Below are 17,037 nucleotides of genomic sequence, written 5' to 3'. Positions count from 1 at the left end.
TAAGGGACCACGTGAAGCAAAAGACAATTGAACTTGTCTATTGTCACACGAAGGAACAAGTAGCTGACATCTTCACAAAGCCACTGCCAGTTGAATCATTTCGGTTGCTACGTGAAATGCTAGGCATGAAGGTGTTTTGATTTAAAGGGGCGTGTTGGAAGTTCAAATCAAATACAGTAGCCGAAAGTAGTGGAACACTTTTAAGAAATTGTTGGAACATTTTTCAGAAAGTGGTGAAACTATTTTTAGAAAAGCTGCATGTGTGTGTGCATCAAAAGGTGGTGCATGTGTGAAAGGGTGTAAAGATGGTAAACACCATCATTGATTGCATGTGTGTGTGTATTTTTTTTATTAAAAAGCACTTGAGTGGTTTATAACTTTTGCATGTATAATTAAGCCTCTTGTAAGGCTTTAGAAAAACATATCCGAATTCCCATTCCATCAGAATCCCATTTCCATTTTAGCCTGTAAGCAATTGAGTTTGTAAACTCTTATTAAATATATCAAAGTGTTTGCTTGTTTACCATGCAGTTTGTCCAACACAAAAAGTTTGCTTCTTCATTTACTTCTTTTTTTCCTTGTCCAATTGAATTGAGAGTGATAGTGAGAGGTGTGATAAAGTTAGAAAACTTATCACCCACATATTTTTGGTATTGAGTTAGTAAACTTTGAAATACCAACAAGGAGGAGTTGAATTGAATTCTTAGCATCCCTCTAAGTATTCTTAAACCTCCTGATAGTATTATATGGTCTGAGGAGAGAAATGGAAAGTTCACTACCAAGAGTGCCCATCGTTTGGCGCGACTAAGTGGGAGTGAAGTTGAGAATGAGTCTAGCGGATCATCTATGGTACCGGAGACAAAATTTCTTGGGGAGGCAATTTGGAGGGCGTGCGTGCCGAGTAAAGTTAAGATTTGTGTTTGGCGAAGTTGTTCGAATGCTTTACCTACAAGAGTTAATCTTTGCAAGAGACATATCATGCTAAATGCAACATATTTATTCTGTAATGAAGAGTAAGAAACCACTAAACACATCATGAGAGACTGTCCCATGGCTACTGCAGTGTGGTTTGCGAGTCAGTTGGGACTCAGTGCGAGAGATCGACCACAGGACGGTTGGAATGATTGGTTGGCAAACAGGAAATCTGCTTTGGCACTAGAAAGTTTTGACTTATTGCTAATGATTGTCTGGAGTATTTGGAGGGAAAGAAATGCGTTCCTATGGAATGGGAAGATCACACCACCTATGGAAATTCAATATAGGACAACGACTTGGCTACAGAAGTTCAAGAAATGGCATGGGAAGACTAAATCCATAAGCTCTCGTGAGGTGCAGAAGTGGAAGAAACCAGAGAATCATTGGCTTAAATGTAATTTCGATGGAGCCTGGGTGGAGAATGAAAGAATCGGCGGGGTGGGAGTTATTGTTCGTGACCATTTGGGTAAGTTTGTGGCGGCAATGGCTATGCAAATTCTTGGAGTGACCTCACTGGCTCAAGGGCGGCAGTGTTGTTTGCTCAAAAAATGGGAAGCCAATATGGTTAGGTTTGAAAGTGATGCAAGTTTGGTTATTGCGGCTTTGAATTGGATAAGGTTTCAAATTTTTCTCCTTTGGGACATGTGATAAATGATGCACGACTCTTTCTTCGAGCATTCCAACGGATTAAACCCTCTCATGTTCGCAAAGAAGGCAACATGGTGGCTCATCGGCTGGTGAGATTTATTGGTGCGGGACGCTCTTTTTTCCTCAAACCAAGTTGAAATCTATGGCTAGATTTTTATTGAGGCCCACTATTGTGCATCCTATCCTCTAAATATGTAAGTGTTTGAATAAATGAATATTGAACTTTCTCAAAAAAACAAAAAAAAAACAACAAAAAAAACAACAAAAAAACAAAAAAACAAAAAGAAACAAAAAAAATAAAAAAAAAAAAAGGAAAAAGGTAAGCACAAGGGAATGCCCAAAATCCTATATTGATTTTAAGAATTCAGTCACTTTTACAGGACATCACACCATTGAAAACCCAAATAAACAAGAAGTTATGAAAAGCCATGAAAGCTAAAGACACAAATCGAGAGTTGAGTGCTTCTGGAATTGTCTATACGCATGGCACTTGACCAGATGTGATTTTAAGCTTAAAATTGTCAAAGAGTTCTGGTATGTTTCGGAAGATCGAATGACATCAAGTTTTGTTGATCTAATATATAATGGTTATTTATTAAAAATGTCATTACTTTGATTTTGTACACATGTTTAATTAGATTAGAATAGATAATCTACTAAATTAAAAGTATGTTAGACCATCTCCAAAGAAAATGTTAGTAAAAAAATGGCAATGAAATCTCTCCAATCAACTGGTGCTGAGTCAATTGAAGGCAAAACCTTCTACTAATAAATTTGACAGGTACTGTCAAATTTATTTAATAATTTTTAATAGATGTGATGCAATATATAATAAATGTTGTTGTGTGTGTCACATCCCGGCCCAGGTCCCCACCACATCCCTAGCTCGACTCCACCGTAGTACGATATTGTCCGTTTTAGGTCCCGAACATGCCCTCACGGTTTTGTTTCTGGGAACTCACACGAGAACTTCCCAGTGGGTCACCCATCCTGGGATTGCTTTCGCTGTGATCTTGCTTAATTTCGGAGTTCCTACGGAACCCGAAATTAGTGAGCTCCCAAAAGGCCTTGTGCTAGGTAGAGATGGGAATATACATATAAGGCTTAGATGATCCACTCCCCTGGGCGATGTGGGATGTTACAATCCACCCCCTTAGGGGCTCGATGTCCTCTTCGGCACACTTTCGGCCAGGGATTGGCTCTGATCCCACTACAAGAAAACAGGGCTTTTATGGCGACAGACATTCGTCACATAAATATGAAAATTCGTCACATTTGACTATATGTGACAAAATTCCAGCGTCACAATTATCGTCACCTATACAGCATACTGATAGTTTACATGACGAATGTTAGAGTCGCCACATATTTTTCTTTTACGTGGCACTAATTTCATCACATATTATGTTTGTAAGTGACGGAATAAGCATCACAAAATAAAAAAGTCAGTGACCAATGTTTTTCGTCTCATATCAAACTTATAAGTGATGATTTTATCGTCACCCAATATAATCCCAGAATGATATGATTAACACTAAATAACATTGAAATCGTTACAAATTCTTTTGACATGTGACACAACTTATGTCACATATGGTAAATCAAATACCTATTTAGGAATAATATATGATGAATTAATTATTTGTTCCTGTTTCGTAATCTAGAATTGCAATTCATAACTATAAGGTAATATTCTTCACATTTTTCATTAATCAACAATTAAAGCACATAAGTCGAATACATTCATCAAGTGTACATCCCACAAAATAACATAAATATCCCAATATCAATCTAACTTAGGGTGACCTATCTCAATGGTAGTAATTCGTCATGAAGGGCACCAACACTTATACATAGACAACTTGAGGTCCTAACAAAAGGAAAGTCTAATCAACATTGAGGTGCTAACAAAAGATAAGTCTAAGACACTTGCAGCCAGAAAAGCCTTTAACTTTTTATACCAGACTTTCATCAACGTTGAGGTTCTAACAATAGAGAAGTCTACGACACTTGCAGCAAAAAAGCCTTCAACTTTAATACCAAACTTTCATCTTCATTTTGGAAATCCAATTGAGCTCTCAATTGTTCATCTGAGGAAATCATCCGATAAAAACTTGATTTAAAGGAGTACCCTTAGGTGTTTCTTGGATTTGCTTCATCATTCTTTTTCTTCATGTTATCCTTTCATAATAAAATAGAAACAGATCAGTTTCTTTTTTAAAGATCAGCTACAATATCCTTAATTAAGAAAATACAACTTGACTATTGTATGAGACCACCAGGTATAACCTGTCTTTACATATGATTTTGTAGTTTCTGTTTGAATGTAGGTTAAATTGAACTAGGCACATACAAGGTTTTGCTCAAAAAGTAATAAGCATTAATAGCATAAGAATATACTGTAATAAGCATCAATCAATATCATAAGGATATATTGGTGGGGCAAACAAAACTAAGAGAAACATAAACTTATTAGGAACACAAATGTAATTTAATTCATAAGGGGCCCTTTCAGCTTCTAGCTAATTATATCAAGTTTTTTTTTCTTAAAGTCAATCTTGCATGTTCACTTTATTTGTGCTTTCTAAGTTGTATCTTGTCAAATGTGAATTTTTACTCTCCAACTCTCTTGAAATGAAAAAAAATGATAAGCCTATGAATGACTAATGACTTATCTATTTGTCTAGAGCAACATCATTGATCCACTGACCGTTCTTGTCTTTGTGGAGGAGGTGGTGGCGGAGGAGGTGCAAGTGCATCAATTTGAGGAGGAGGTAAGGGATCCCTCACCTATTTCACCCTCTTTCCTCACTATGTAGAAGCTGCCATCTAAAATATGAAAGGGAAAAGTAACTAACACGACTAAAATGTTAATATATACAAACCATTATACGCATAATGACTATTTGTAAAATTATAGGCCAATAGATTACTATTGTAGGATATGAATTAATTTATAATGCACATATCTCACCACAGTCATCAATCATAATAACTTTATCATCATCATCGTAAGCTCACCAAACTATAAATCCATTGTCTATCCATGAATCGAAGTCTGATCACTTTCAGTCCTATTATTGAGCTGCACATTCTGACACATTTCAATAGGTTGCCATAATAAAATATATGTAAAATTGTTTAGACAAACATATAATATGACAAGAAAAACTAGCATGCTTTTAGCATATACATGCACAATACTTCATATTCATTATTACTATTCAGATGCAATAATACTTTTGACTAGAGGTAGCATGAATATTATGTCATTTTAAATTGCAAGTATTAAATACAACATACGAACTTGAAACTTTGGTCTTGTACTTAACTAATCTCAAGCTTGAGCACCTTTAATCCTGAAAATCAAGAGTGTACAAGAATTTCATATATGTATATACAAAAGTAAATCTGCATCAGAGCATAATTAGATGAGAGCATAATATAGAAATTTTAAAAGTTGACTAACCAATTGTAGATGTTCAATCAATTTACTAGTTCTAGTTTCCTATCCTCCCAACAAATGATTTTGGCTTTCTATATCCCATCAATTACAAATTAATTCAAATCTTCTGTTCTCTTCCTCCATTGTAAAGCACTTGAAGGTACTTTGGGTAGAATATCTGAATCTCTTAGCATGCCAATGTCAAACTACATTTTGCTCCAACAAGTGACTAGGATGTAAAATCCAATCCGATCCCAAACTTGGCAAGTTAAAAAGATGGGGAACATGAAATCCAAATTTAAGCTTGCATAATGCATGTCCAACGCCTTAAAAATGAAATGCGTTCAAGAAAGTGGCAAAGCCAAATTCAGTTCTCATTGTTCTAGTTTCTTGAGATTTTCAAAAACACCCCATGTAGCCTGCAATACAATGCACCAAATCACATAATAAACCAATTACAGAAGGGCAACGGCAGAGCTTCGTTGGCACTCTCATGTTTAACTTTTGGCGCTACATATATTACGTGTATAAAAACTGTAAAATACTTAGTTTGGAGTGCTAAAAGAATTGCACTTAATAGATAGGTAAATAAATGTGTGGGAAAGTGGAAGAGTACCATGACAAAAAGTGCTTCAGTGAGAAATAGAATAGGAAACCCTCTAAAGAACGCGAAGGGTCCTCTGGATTTTAGAATCGTACACAATACTAAAATTGTACTTGTACCTGAACTAACAAACATCAAAATTTAATCAATTCAATCAAACTCAAATTAATTAACAATTTTTTTTTTTTTGAGAATTTTATTAGACGATATGGGGTGATTGATGTTGCATAATTGATTTTGCATACTGGGTGACTGATGCTGCATATAGATATTAGACGATATGGGGTGACTGATGCTGCCAGATTTTATGTTTCCTCTTTCCATGGGATTCTCTATTTAGTCTAATCCGTTAATTTGAGGAAGATTCACATCTAGATGACTTGTTGATAGTTGTGTGCTAGCTACTTGCTGAACTCCCTTAATTTAAGGAGAGACAACTTTAGGGTTTACCGAGTTAATAGGATTTGCCAAGGTAGGGTTGCGTGTAACCTTCTACCTCATTATATATCCCCCCCCCCCTTGTACATTCAATCAATCTATGAAAAATACAATCAAACAAACTTAAAATTTCCACAAATTTACATATAAGGCTTAGAGGATCCACTCCCCTAGGCGATGTGGGATGTTACAATGTGAGTATTTGATTGGTTGTTTTAATAATTGGATCCCACAAAGAGATGCAATTTTTCATTGTGACCGGAACACGGGTGATACATCACGTGTTTTTATGGTTGAAAATTTTATTTTTTAAGTTATTAACTTTTTAACACACATATCCAACCATTTTGTATAGTGACACGTAGTGTACCACCCCATGTTCTGGTCACATTGAAAATTTTCTCCACAAAGAGATGAAAAGAAAAAAAAAGTATAAAAAGTCAAATTGCCACATAAGCCGTCAAATATGATTTTGAGGTTTTATATTGGCTTATTATATTGAAACCCCACATATTGTTGAATACACCCCACATAATTAATATACCCCACATTTTCTTTTTTAATTAAAACCTATCTTAATACACCCGATTTACTTTCCTATAATACCTTTACACCCCACAATATCACTATATACCTTATATTATCTATCAGCATTTTTTTTTACTGCTTTTATAATATGCAATCATGCAGAAAATTAATCATGCTAAGGTATTGACTCTTGCTGTTTCTTTTCAATTTTTTATAGAATCTTATGAAATTAAAAGTGTTCAACATGCGTTCCTCCAAAAAACCTAACTGAAGTTCCAAATCTTTCTCAGAGTAAAAAACTTGGGCATATAAATTTTTTTTACTGTAAAAGTCTGGTTGAAGTTTCTTCATATTTTCAATATCTTCACAAGCTTACTTTTCTTAAACTTGGAGGGTGCACGAGTCTCAAGTATCTTCCGAATATGCTAGGCAATATTGAATTCTTAAGTTTACGTGGCAGTGGTATAAAGGAGTTGCCTCCATCAGTTTGGTCTCACCAAAAAATTTCTTCTTTGGATAATGGAGATTGCAAAGACCTTAAGAAACTTTCAAATAGTAGTTGTAAGTTGAAGGTCTCCGGTTATTTTAGTCTAGACTACTGCTCATCTCTTGACGAGTTTTTTGAGCTTTCCAAGAATATAAGTGTATTAGATTTGACTTGGACATCAATAGAAGTATTGCCCATATCATCAATGGAGCGTCTCATTAGTCTCACTGCAATTAAACTGAATGATTGTAAAAGAATTAATATTGTGATATCTCTGTCAATATTTTGGCGACTGAAATCACTAACACAATGAAAATACAAAGCCTTACCTCATGTAAAGTTTTCGAAACGTTGATTTCATGTTTCATTCATCAAGAATAATTTTTTCCAATTAACGTGTTTGTAGTTTCATTAATTCTACAATGGAGGATGAGTTGAAGAAGATAAATAAACTTGGGATATAAATGTGAAAATTAATTTGGATTTTTATTTTTTGTAAAACCTTATAAGGTCGAAATTATCATTACATATTAGATATATATGTCATTTAATATTAAATTTTAATGAGGGTTGTATTTAACATATTGTGGGTTGCTAATAAAAAAAAAAAGCCTTTAAATTTGACATCTCCGTTAGAGATGCTTTTAGATGAAAAAATTATAAAATTATGACCACCTAAGGGATGAAAAATGGATTATTCATGAATCTATTTCAATCATTTTTAAAAAGGAAAACTAATGAAAAGGGTTTGAAAACTTTGAGTTTTAATAATAAGGACAAAATAAAGGATAAAGTGAATAGTATCAGGATTGACTTCTTAGTGTAAAAATTTGGTTTTTCATTAAACTAAATAGTACCGGGAGTTTTTCGTTCAAATTCCATTTTTTAAATGGTAGGATTAAAAGGGATAAATTTTCTTCATAAAGAATCCTCCTCTGATCCCCAACAAAATGATTTTTTTTTTTTTCAGTTTCACCTTCAATATACCTTGGAATTAGACTAAAATTATTCTGTTTGATTTTGATAAAATTAAATTAGACTTTAGATTTTAATTTTAAGAGTTATTGATTTGTTTATAAAATAAGATGTTCAATTAGTTTTAGGATGAGTGTTATTGGGAGTTTCGAAAGAAGGTCTCTTGTTTTAATTATTGGTGAATAGCATTTAAGAGTTTTGTGTAATGTAAAAGGAGTATAATACTAAGTTTGAAAAAAAAATTAAATATAAATATTTAGAAAGGCTGAAAGAGTGAAGATAGGCATTGGACTATACTGGCCTAGGGATGGCAATGATTCGGTTTGGGGATGGAAATGTATATCCACCCTCATAACCATGAAAATTAACCATATCCATAACTGCAAATTAACCATCGGAGATTATTCATAACCATAACCCACCAAGTAACGGATTTCCAATCGGTTAATGGTTATACCCATCTTCAATACTAAAAATATATTCGTCTAATTGACACATTATAATATAATAGATACTAATTTAGTCATTGTGTTTAATCTGTTCTAATAGCACCATTGAATTCTCATTGGTTTTGATTCAAAACTTTTGAACTTTCTCACAAAATGCAACTTTTGTAATTCTCATGGTAATGGGTTCGGTAAATATATACAATACTATATTTATTATATATAATTTATATACTATGTATATAATATGTATTATTCCAGTTGGTCTCGGGGAAAGATACGGATTGGAGACCCCTATAACCATATCCGAAATCATAACCGAATAATTTATCTAGTTTTTCCCCATTTCCAAAATATAATCGAATTTTTATCCCCAAATCCGTTCCATTCGGGCAGTTATCCACTGTTATCAGGTTTAATGGTTTGAATTGTCATCCATATATTGGCCTTATAGTGCCTCCGTCCCTGTGGATAATCAAGACTAATATATAACAATAAAAATATAAATATTTAGAAAGGCTAAAAGAGTGAGGATGAGCCTTGACCTATACTGGCCTTATAGTGCCTTTGCCCGTGTGGATAATCAAGACTAGTATATAACAATAAAAGGAAAAGGAAAAATAAAAAGAAGAAAAGAAGTTGACTACAGAAGGGTGTAGGTGTGCAGCTGCTATGTTCACACATAGCCCTCTCAATCTACAGTCTCTACATTTGCATCAACCAAATTCTTGGACAAAACGATGCCTGCATTGCCTTGCTTATGCCTCACAAGTCTCACAAGCCAATAAAACCATTGATACTAATTTGTATTTAATCACAACAAATTTCCTCAACTTATATACATTGGATCAAATTAGGAATGGAAAAAATTGGGTTTGGGTTGTTGTAGATTCCAGATGTACATAAGGAAAGAATAAGAATGGAGGAGTTTAAATGGATTTTCATTGTTTTAAACTTACTCATGTGTGTGTGTGTGTATATATATATATATATATATATATTGCCTTAAAAGCAGGAAGAGATGATGTGGAACAAAAAATAATCAAGAAAATTATGGAGGTGACATGTAGACTTTTGGGTTAAAAGGACAAAATTACCCTCGAGGCACATTAGAATTTCCATGTGCATGCAACGGATAATAACAGCTCAATCCAGGAAGAGTCAAAGGTGAACAAAGTGGTATTTATTAAAATCCCTCTCATCACTCCTCATCAAAACCTTATTCAAAAGGTAGCTCCCAATTTTCCTATTTAAATTAGGATTAATTGCAATATTAATTGCAAGATATTATTTCACATAATATCTTACAATTATTCACACAAATTCACCATATATGGCCGGCCACTATTCTCCAAATAGGACCGGCCACTCCCCTATAAATAGCCATATTCTCCTACTAAAAAACTAAGCCATTTTGCTTCAAACTCCTAAACACATTCTTTTCATAATTCTAACTTTGACATCAGAGATTCTTCGGCCAAAGCTTCCCCCCCCCCGGTCCATTCATCATGGGGGCGTGATGCTTTTGGCCTTAATCTTAGGTGTTATTATTTTGCAAGTACATTTTCATCAAAGGAGAAGACGACGGAAATTTGCATCCATAAATTGGTGCTTTCATTGAGAGTTTGATTCACACGTCAAATAAGACTCTCACATTCAAAGTTTCTTGTTTCTTGTTCTTTCTTAAATTTGTTGTACTTTCTTATTCTTAGAATTTTTTAATTCTTTGAATAAAGGTGAGGAAAAAAAAATACAATGACAGGAAGTTTGGAAACCACGACGAATAGAACTTTCTAAGTTCAAAGTTCAAAGATCCAGATCAAATGATGGAGGACGAGACGTAGCTCTAACACAACGATCCATGGGGCTCAATATGATGGCAAGAAGAGCAACTTTGCAATTAAGGAGCACTACCACCATGGTTGCCACAGGGACCACTGTGGCAGTGGGGAGTGGGCTAGCTTCATGGCAGCAAACCTATGGTGAGCAGGAAGCAAGGAGCAGTGAGGCAGCCACAAGCCCAGGCCCACGCAACTTTGTAGTAGCAAACCCAAGCGCTAGAAGCAGCCTAAGCTGCTGCCCCAGCAGCACAAGCCCAAGCCTCTTCCACTTGGCGCATGACCCAATCTGCAAGCCATGCTGCAAGGTTTAGGTTTTAGGGTAGGAGAAGCAGCCCAGCCCTTGCAAGCCTAAGGCCAGCACGAGCCCAATGCGCTCCCGAGCTGAGCCTATGCCTAGAGCCTACACGTACCGTATGTGAGGCAATCCATGCTAGCGGCCTGACCTGCCTCAGTGATCCAACCCTCTCCTGTAGTCCAATATGAGATCCAGCCTACTTCCATGGTCTTCCAAGAAATCCCAATCGGCCTAAGACTGGTTCAACCGTCCTAACTTTATATTTCTGGATCGATAATTGAACCAAGAGTATTTTCTTCCCCTTCCTCCGCAGATTTGACATATCCTAACTCAAATCTCACACCTGAAGTCCATTACACTTCTACTACTCAAGGAGACGTATACCGTCCAAGTTCTTCCAACCAAAATGGTGAACAACACTTGTCTCTACAAGTCATAGAATTGACAAGCGCCCTCGTGCAACAAATGACCTTGGTGAATTAGCTTTTGTAGCGTACCGAGATGTAATGTGCCTAGACGAGGTTTCCCGAAGTAAGACAAGGGCAAACGACGAACCTTTCCAGTAGCGTCCTAGAAAGCAGCCACTCGACCAGTCACAAACCGAGCGTTCAGGCAGTGTACACTCCTAACTAGGCCCTTAAGATAGCGTAAACTCTCGTCTTAGAGCACAAATGAGCGTGCACTCTCGGTTACGCCCACGAACGAGCATACATTCACGGTTGGGGCTACACTCCAATAATCAACATGAGAAACCTTCCAGGCGACGTGTTCATTCGTAGCTAGGCCCGCAAGGAGTATCATCCACCTCACATGAGAGTAGGCAGCACGATGGATGGAGAGAAGTAGTCACTTAATCAGGCTCAAGTTCAACCAGCAGCCTACTCGATCACCTGTTAAGAACGTACCACATGCATCGCAACCACGACATAGACGAGCTGAACACATAGAAGAGCAGCCTGGACCAGTAGATCACAACTGGGGGTATCTAGATCTCTGCTACCTAACAAAGGCAAATTCAGAAAGAAGTAGAAAAGCTCATGACCAAACGATTGTGCAATTTCCAACGTAATGAGGTCACTGACGAGGCACTACGATGGAACATGACCAACATAAGCAGGTCACCCATCAAGGACAAAATTGAGCAGACAGAGCCTTCACGCAAGTTCAGCATGCCATATTTCATATCCTTCAAAGGGGATAGAGACTGGAAAAATACATAAAGCACTACCGAAGCGCAATGATCCTCTATTGGAACAACGATGCTCTCATGTGCAAGATATTCGCCATCACTCTACAAGGCGAGGCTCAAGATTGGTTCCACACCTTGTTGCCATAATCCATCTGGAGTTTCGATGAGCTTTCTTTGGTTTTCACCAAGGAGTATTCATCTTATCACTCAATCAAGAAGAAGTCTGATCACTTGTTCAACGTAAGTAGAACCCAAATGAGTCGCTATGTGACTATGTGAAGAGGTTCAAAACAAAGAAGGCAAAGATAGTTGGATGCAATGACTCGATAGCTAGTGCAGCCTTCCAAAAAGGACTCCTAATAAACCACCCGTTATTTGGAGAGTTGATCATGAAAGAAGATTTAACTCTAGCAGACTTTTTCGCTCTGGTATAGAAGCATGCACTTTGTGATAAGGCTCAGTGAGCAGACTAAAGGAGGCTCAACAGTTAAGAACTACTCTAAGTTCTTGATCTCGATCTACCAAATCCTTCGCGACATCAAAAGCGAACCTTGGTTCAAGTTGCCGAAGTAATAAATGGGAGATACCTCCAAGTTGGACCATACCAAGTACTACGCATTCCATCGAAGTCTTGGTCACACACTAACAATTGCTACACTTGGAGGAACTACCTAAAGAAGTTGGTGAAATAAGGCAAGGTAGACAAAAACTTGACAAGCCAGCTGCACATCCTAGAAGAAATGCAGACGCCGATGAAGAACTGTCGACCAAAACAATCTGGTTCAATGGCATCTTCGCTGAATCTGAGCATTTAAGGGCCACCAACAACTTCAAGAAGAGGAAGATCCAACATGCTATATTAGTCTCTCAGGTCCAGGCAGTCAACACCCAACCTAGACCCATCGTTGGCTTCACCGAGCAGGATGTCGAAGGTGTTAACTTCCCACACGACGACCCACTAGTGGTATCTGTCTAACTAGCCCATGCTATAGTTGATAAAATGATGGTTGACAACGGAAGTGCGGTCAACCTACATTAGCTTTCAGTAATTCAGAAGATGGGCCTAGAAAGCACAATCATACGCCGAGTGAAGGTACTCACCTAATTCAATGGACACACCTCAACTACCATCAGCAACATTACATTTAACATGAGAACACCGCTAGTTGTCTCAAAGCAGATGTTCACGATAATAATGTGAGAACACCGTAACCTCCGTCAAGTATAAAAAAATTTGATTTCGCATCCCAGGACAAGAAATCAAAGAAATCAAGGGTGATCTGGCCACATCTTTATGATGCACTGTGCAACTACTGAAGGAGTAAAAAAAGAAGACTTTTACCCCCGTAGAGGCTATCGAGGTCTAAAGGGACAACGAAGCTACCAAATAGCAATTGAAGCAACCAGATCAAGAAGATGGTGTCCAAATCTACGCTCCAGCAGACAAGACGAGATGGAAATTCGAAGAGGACGCCGAGCACATCATTCTTAATCCCCAGTAGCTGGAGAAGACTACTAGAATCGGCTCACGTCTGAGCTCGAACATCTACTTGGCAGTTTCAGAAATAGCAGTGAGCTCTGCCTTCATATGAGAAGAGCTGGGGGTCTAACTACCTATATTCTACACTTCTGAAGTTCTTCTTGATGCGTAAGCCAGATATCTGAAGATTAAGAAATTAATTTTGGAGCTAGTTGTTGCGGCTCGAAAGCTCAGACCATATTTTCAAGCTCATACAGTCATCGTCGTGAATTAGTATCCTCTACGATCAATCCTACATGGTCCAGATGCTTCTCAACGAGTAATGAAATAGGAGTTAGAACTTTGCCAATACGGCTCAGTTTTCCAACCCCGCACGGTAATAAAAGCTTAAGCTGTAGCAGACTTCATAGTAGAATTTACGCCTAGCCTAGGTGAAGTAATAGAGTGACCCAACGATGTCCCGGAGGCAACCGAGCATGCCCTAGCCACATCTACTTCACCCGATGAAGACTTCTGGCAATTGCCCGTTGACGGCATATCTAACTATAAGGGCTCGGGAGTAGGCGTGGTCCTTGTCACCCCAGACGGTTTGTGCTCGAGCAATCAATCACTCTAGGCTTCAAAGCAATCAATCACTCTAGGCTTCAAAGCATCCAACAACAAAGTAGAGTACGAAGCCCTACTAGCAGGTCTCCTAATGGCAAAAGACTTAGCGGTGAAAAGCTTGCAATTCATTCTGATTCCCAACTAATCACCAGCCAGACTACTAGGGAGTACACAGAAAAACATCTAAAGATGGCGCAATACCTAAAGAAAGTACAAAAGTAACTTGAGGCATTTCAGACTTACGCTTGCACTCAAGTTCCGCGAGCAGACAACGCCCACGCAAATGTGCTAGCCGGCCTAGGCTCTACCCTCGATCATCAACTCAAACACTATGTTCCGGTGGAATATCTAGACAAGCCAAGCATAGAGGCAGAGCCAGCAGCCAAGGTATCACAGGTTAGTACAACTCCAAACTGGCAAGATCCCATTATAGACTACTTAGTCAATGACACACTCCCCATGGAAAAATTGAAGTCTAGAAAGCTCCATACAAGGGCAGCACACTACTACATGTGGAACGACATTCTTGTCCGAACATTCTACACTGGACCACATCTCCGCTGCCTAAAGGCTCCCGTCGACCTAAAGGTTCTAAGCTCAATCCACGAAGGCATTTATGGAAATCACTCCGAAGGCCAATCCTTAGCATAAAAGGCTCTTAATGCAGGCTATTACTGGCCTACTATGCATCAAGACGCTAAGAAGTTAGTGCAAAAGTGCAACTGCTGCCAACGCTATAAGATGGTACTAGCATTGTCTGCCAGTGAATTACACCCACATATGAGTCCTTGGCCATTCATGCAATGGGTAATCGACTTGGTAAGGCCAATGTCACCTTTTACTGATGGCAGAGGCATGATGATCGTGGCAATTGACTACTTCATCAAATGGGTGAAAATAGAGCCATGACAACCACAACTCAGACAGACATAGAGCACTTCATATGGAGGAATATCATTTGCCAATTTGGCATCCCTCAATCCATCATCACAAATAATGGCCCGCAATTCGTAGGCAAAGATTTGGCGAAGTTCTTCCAGAAATATGGCATCAAGTAACACATATCCACGCCGAGGTATCCCCAAGGCAATAGGCAGGCTAAAGCATCCAACAAGATGATTCTCGACTGCCTCAAGAAATCCCTCTCTAATAAGAAGGGAAAATGACCAAACGAACTTCTCGAATGTCTATGGGCATATCGCACAACCAAACGACAAGCAACCGGTGAAACTTTTTTCTCTTTGCCATTTTGTTCAGAAGTAATCATTCATCCCAATGTCATCATGCCAAGTATTAGCACTCTATTGCCAAGCATTGAGCATACCAGAAAAGAGATGGCCACAAACTTCGATCTGGCGGAGGAGAAATGCGAGAAAGTCATCACCTGCATCACAACCTACCGACATTAGCTCATCTCCAGCAACAAAAAAAAGGCCAAGATCCGACAATTCCAGCCTGGAGATCTAGTCCTAAGAAAAGCCTTTATCATTGTTCGTAGAGAAGGCTCCAAAAAGATGGATTTTATTTAGGAAGGTCCGTATAAGATCAGCAGAGTAGGCGACAAGGGTAGTTACACCCTCGCCACCATGAACGACAAAGAGATCAAAAAATAGTGGAACGCCTACAATATGAGGAAGTACCATGCGTGACCTCCCATTACATCAAAGCCCGAAGACTCAAGCAGCTCGACAGGCACCACCTCGCAAGCCGAGGATTATCTAGTTGTTAAGCAGTTCCTAGCTTACAACTAAGCTTTCGTTCGTTTCACTCATTTTTCAATGAGGAATTCAAAACTAATTTACAACTTGGCTCGACTACATGCTTACAACAATTGATCAATCTTGTACTTTAAAAGAAGACCGCACCATTCTTAGGAACTTATTATAGGAATTGCACCCCTCTAGGGACCAACCATGCTTTCCAGTACGAGAGGGTAAACCAATTCCTCGACACCCACATGGATTTGCTCTTTGATGCGGGAGGATAAACTATACACTTCAAATATCCAGACACGGATGAGTTAGGCTACCCTGGTATAACCAGGTGCACGATGGCTTGCGTCGTGATTCCTAGAAGTAGCCACAATGATCTTTTTTAAGGCTTAGCTAACTGGCCTAATTTGTGGGGAACCAGGCCTCAAAGATGGATGAGGCACATTATATAGTACGCCCTATGGACGGCTGCCCTAGACCCTAAAGCTGTTATCAAGTTCACTAAAGTAGCCTAAGGTTTCCAGAAGACTGCATATGGCTTGCCCTTCAAGCAGTAAGCATCACTAAACTTATACAACCGCACATTTTTTATGAAAGGTTAAATAACTAGTGTGCATATACGAAGCTCTATCCACTGCTGACATGCTACGCATTCGATAAGCTTCACCTATGCCAAGCATGGAATGATTATCTAGATCTACACTAATTTCTAAAGTGTTGTGATACTTGCTATACAACCCATGGAATTGGTTACATAAAAAGCAAAGAGTTCTCTCGGACATTTGCTTACAAAATTCCATACAACCGCGTACTTTTGATACAAAAAGTTAGCGAATTTCAAGACCCAAAAAATCTTTAGTATGTTGTGATGTAGGCCACATAGCTCAAAGGATTGAAGAAAGCCAAGGTTAACAGCGAAGTGGTCACGCAGGCTCATCTGCTTCTATAAGTAACGTGTCCGGCTGCCGACCTTTTGGCTAACAACTTTGCAAAATTTCTACACCAGCACATACTGCTGCATAGGCTAAGTGGGCCTATCTGCTTATAAACAAGCAGCACGTCTGCTGCTGGTCTAAAGGTCAAGCGTAAACAAAAGAAGCAAACATGAAGAAAAGTGAAGGAAATAGGTTTATTAAATTTTCTAGCAAAATTGATAATAAATAGCAAAGGCCGAAGGAGTTCAAGCAAAGCAGAAAGGAACAAAAAAAATAAAGAAAATCCTAAAGGGTACCTAGAAGACTACTCTTCAGCAGCTTGGACATCCGACGATTACTCGATTGCCATACCTTCAGCAACTGCGATGCTCTCGACAACGACATCATCCAGCGCTTCACCCCTGGCTGTCCCTGCTTGGGCACCAACTTCTCC

At 38.3% G+C, this 17,037-nt stretch overlaps 1 protein-coding gene across 1 annotated transcript; it reads left to right on the top strand.

Annotated features, from left to right (window-relative positions):
- The first annotated feature begins 1,050 nt into the window (after positions 1-1,050).
- Positions 1,051-1,623, top strand: LOC139194681 (uncharacterized). Its single transcript, XM_070819579.1, has one exon. It carries the CDS (start codon positions 1,051-1,053, stop codon positions 1,621-1,623), a length of 573 nt encoding a protein of 190 aa, XP_070675680.1.
- Positions 1,624-17,037: the final 15,414 nt, after the last annotated feature.

This window comes from Malus domestica, chromosome 03, assembly GCF_042453785.1.
Source record: "Malus domestica chromosome 03, GDT2T_hap1".
Classification (NCBI taxonomy): Eukaryota; Viridiplantae; Streptophyta; class Magnoliopsida; order Rosales; family Rosaceae; genus Malus; species Malus domestica.
This window is presented reverse-complemented; position numbering and strand designations above follow the sequence as displayed.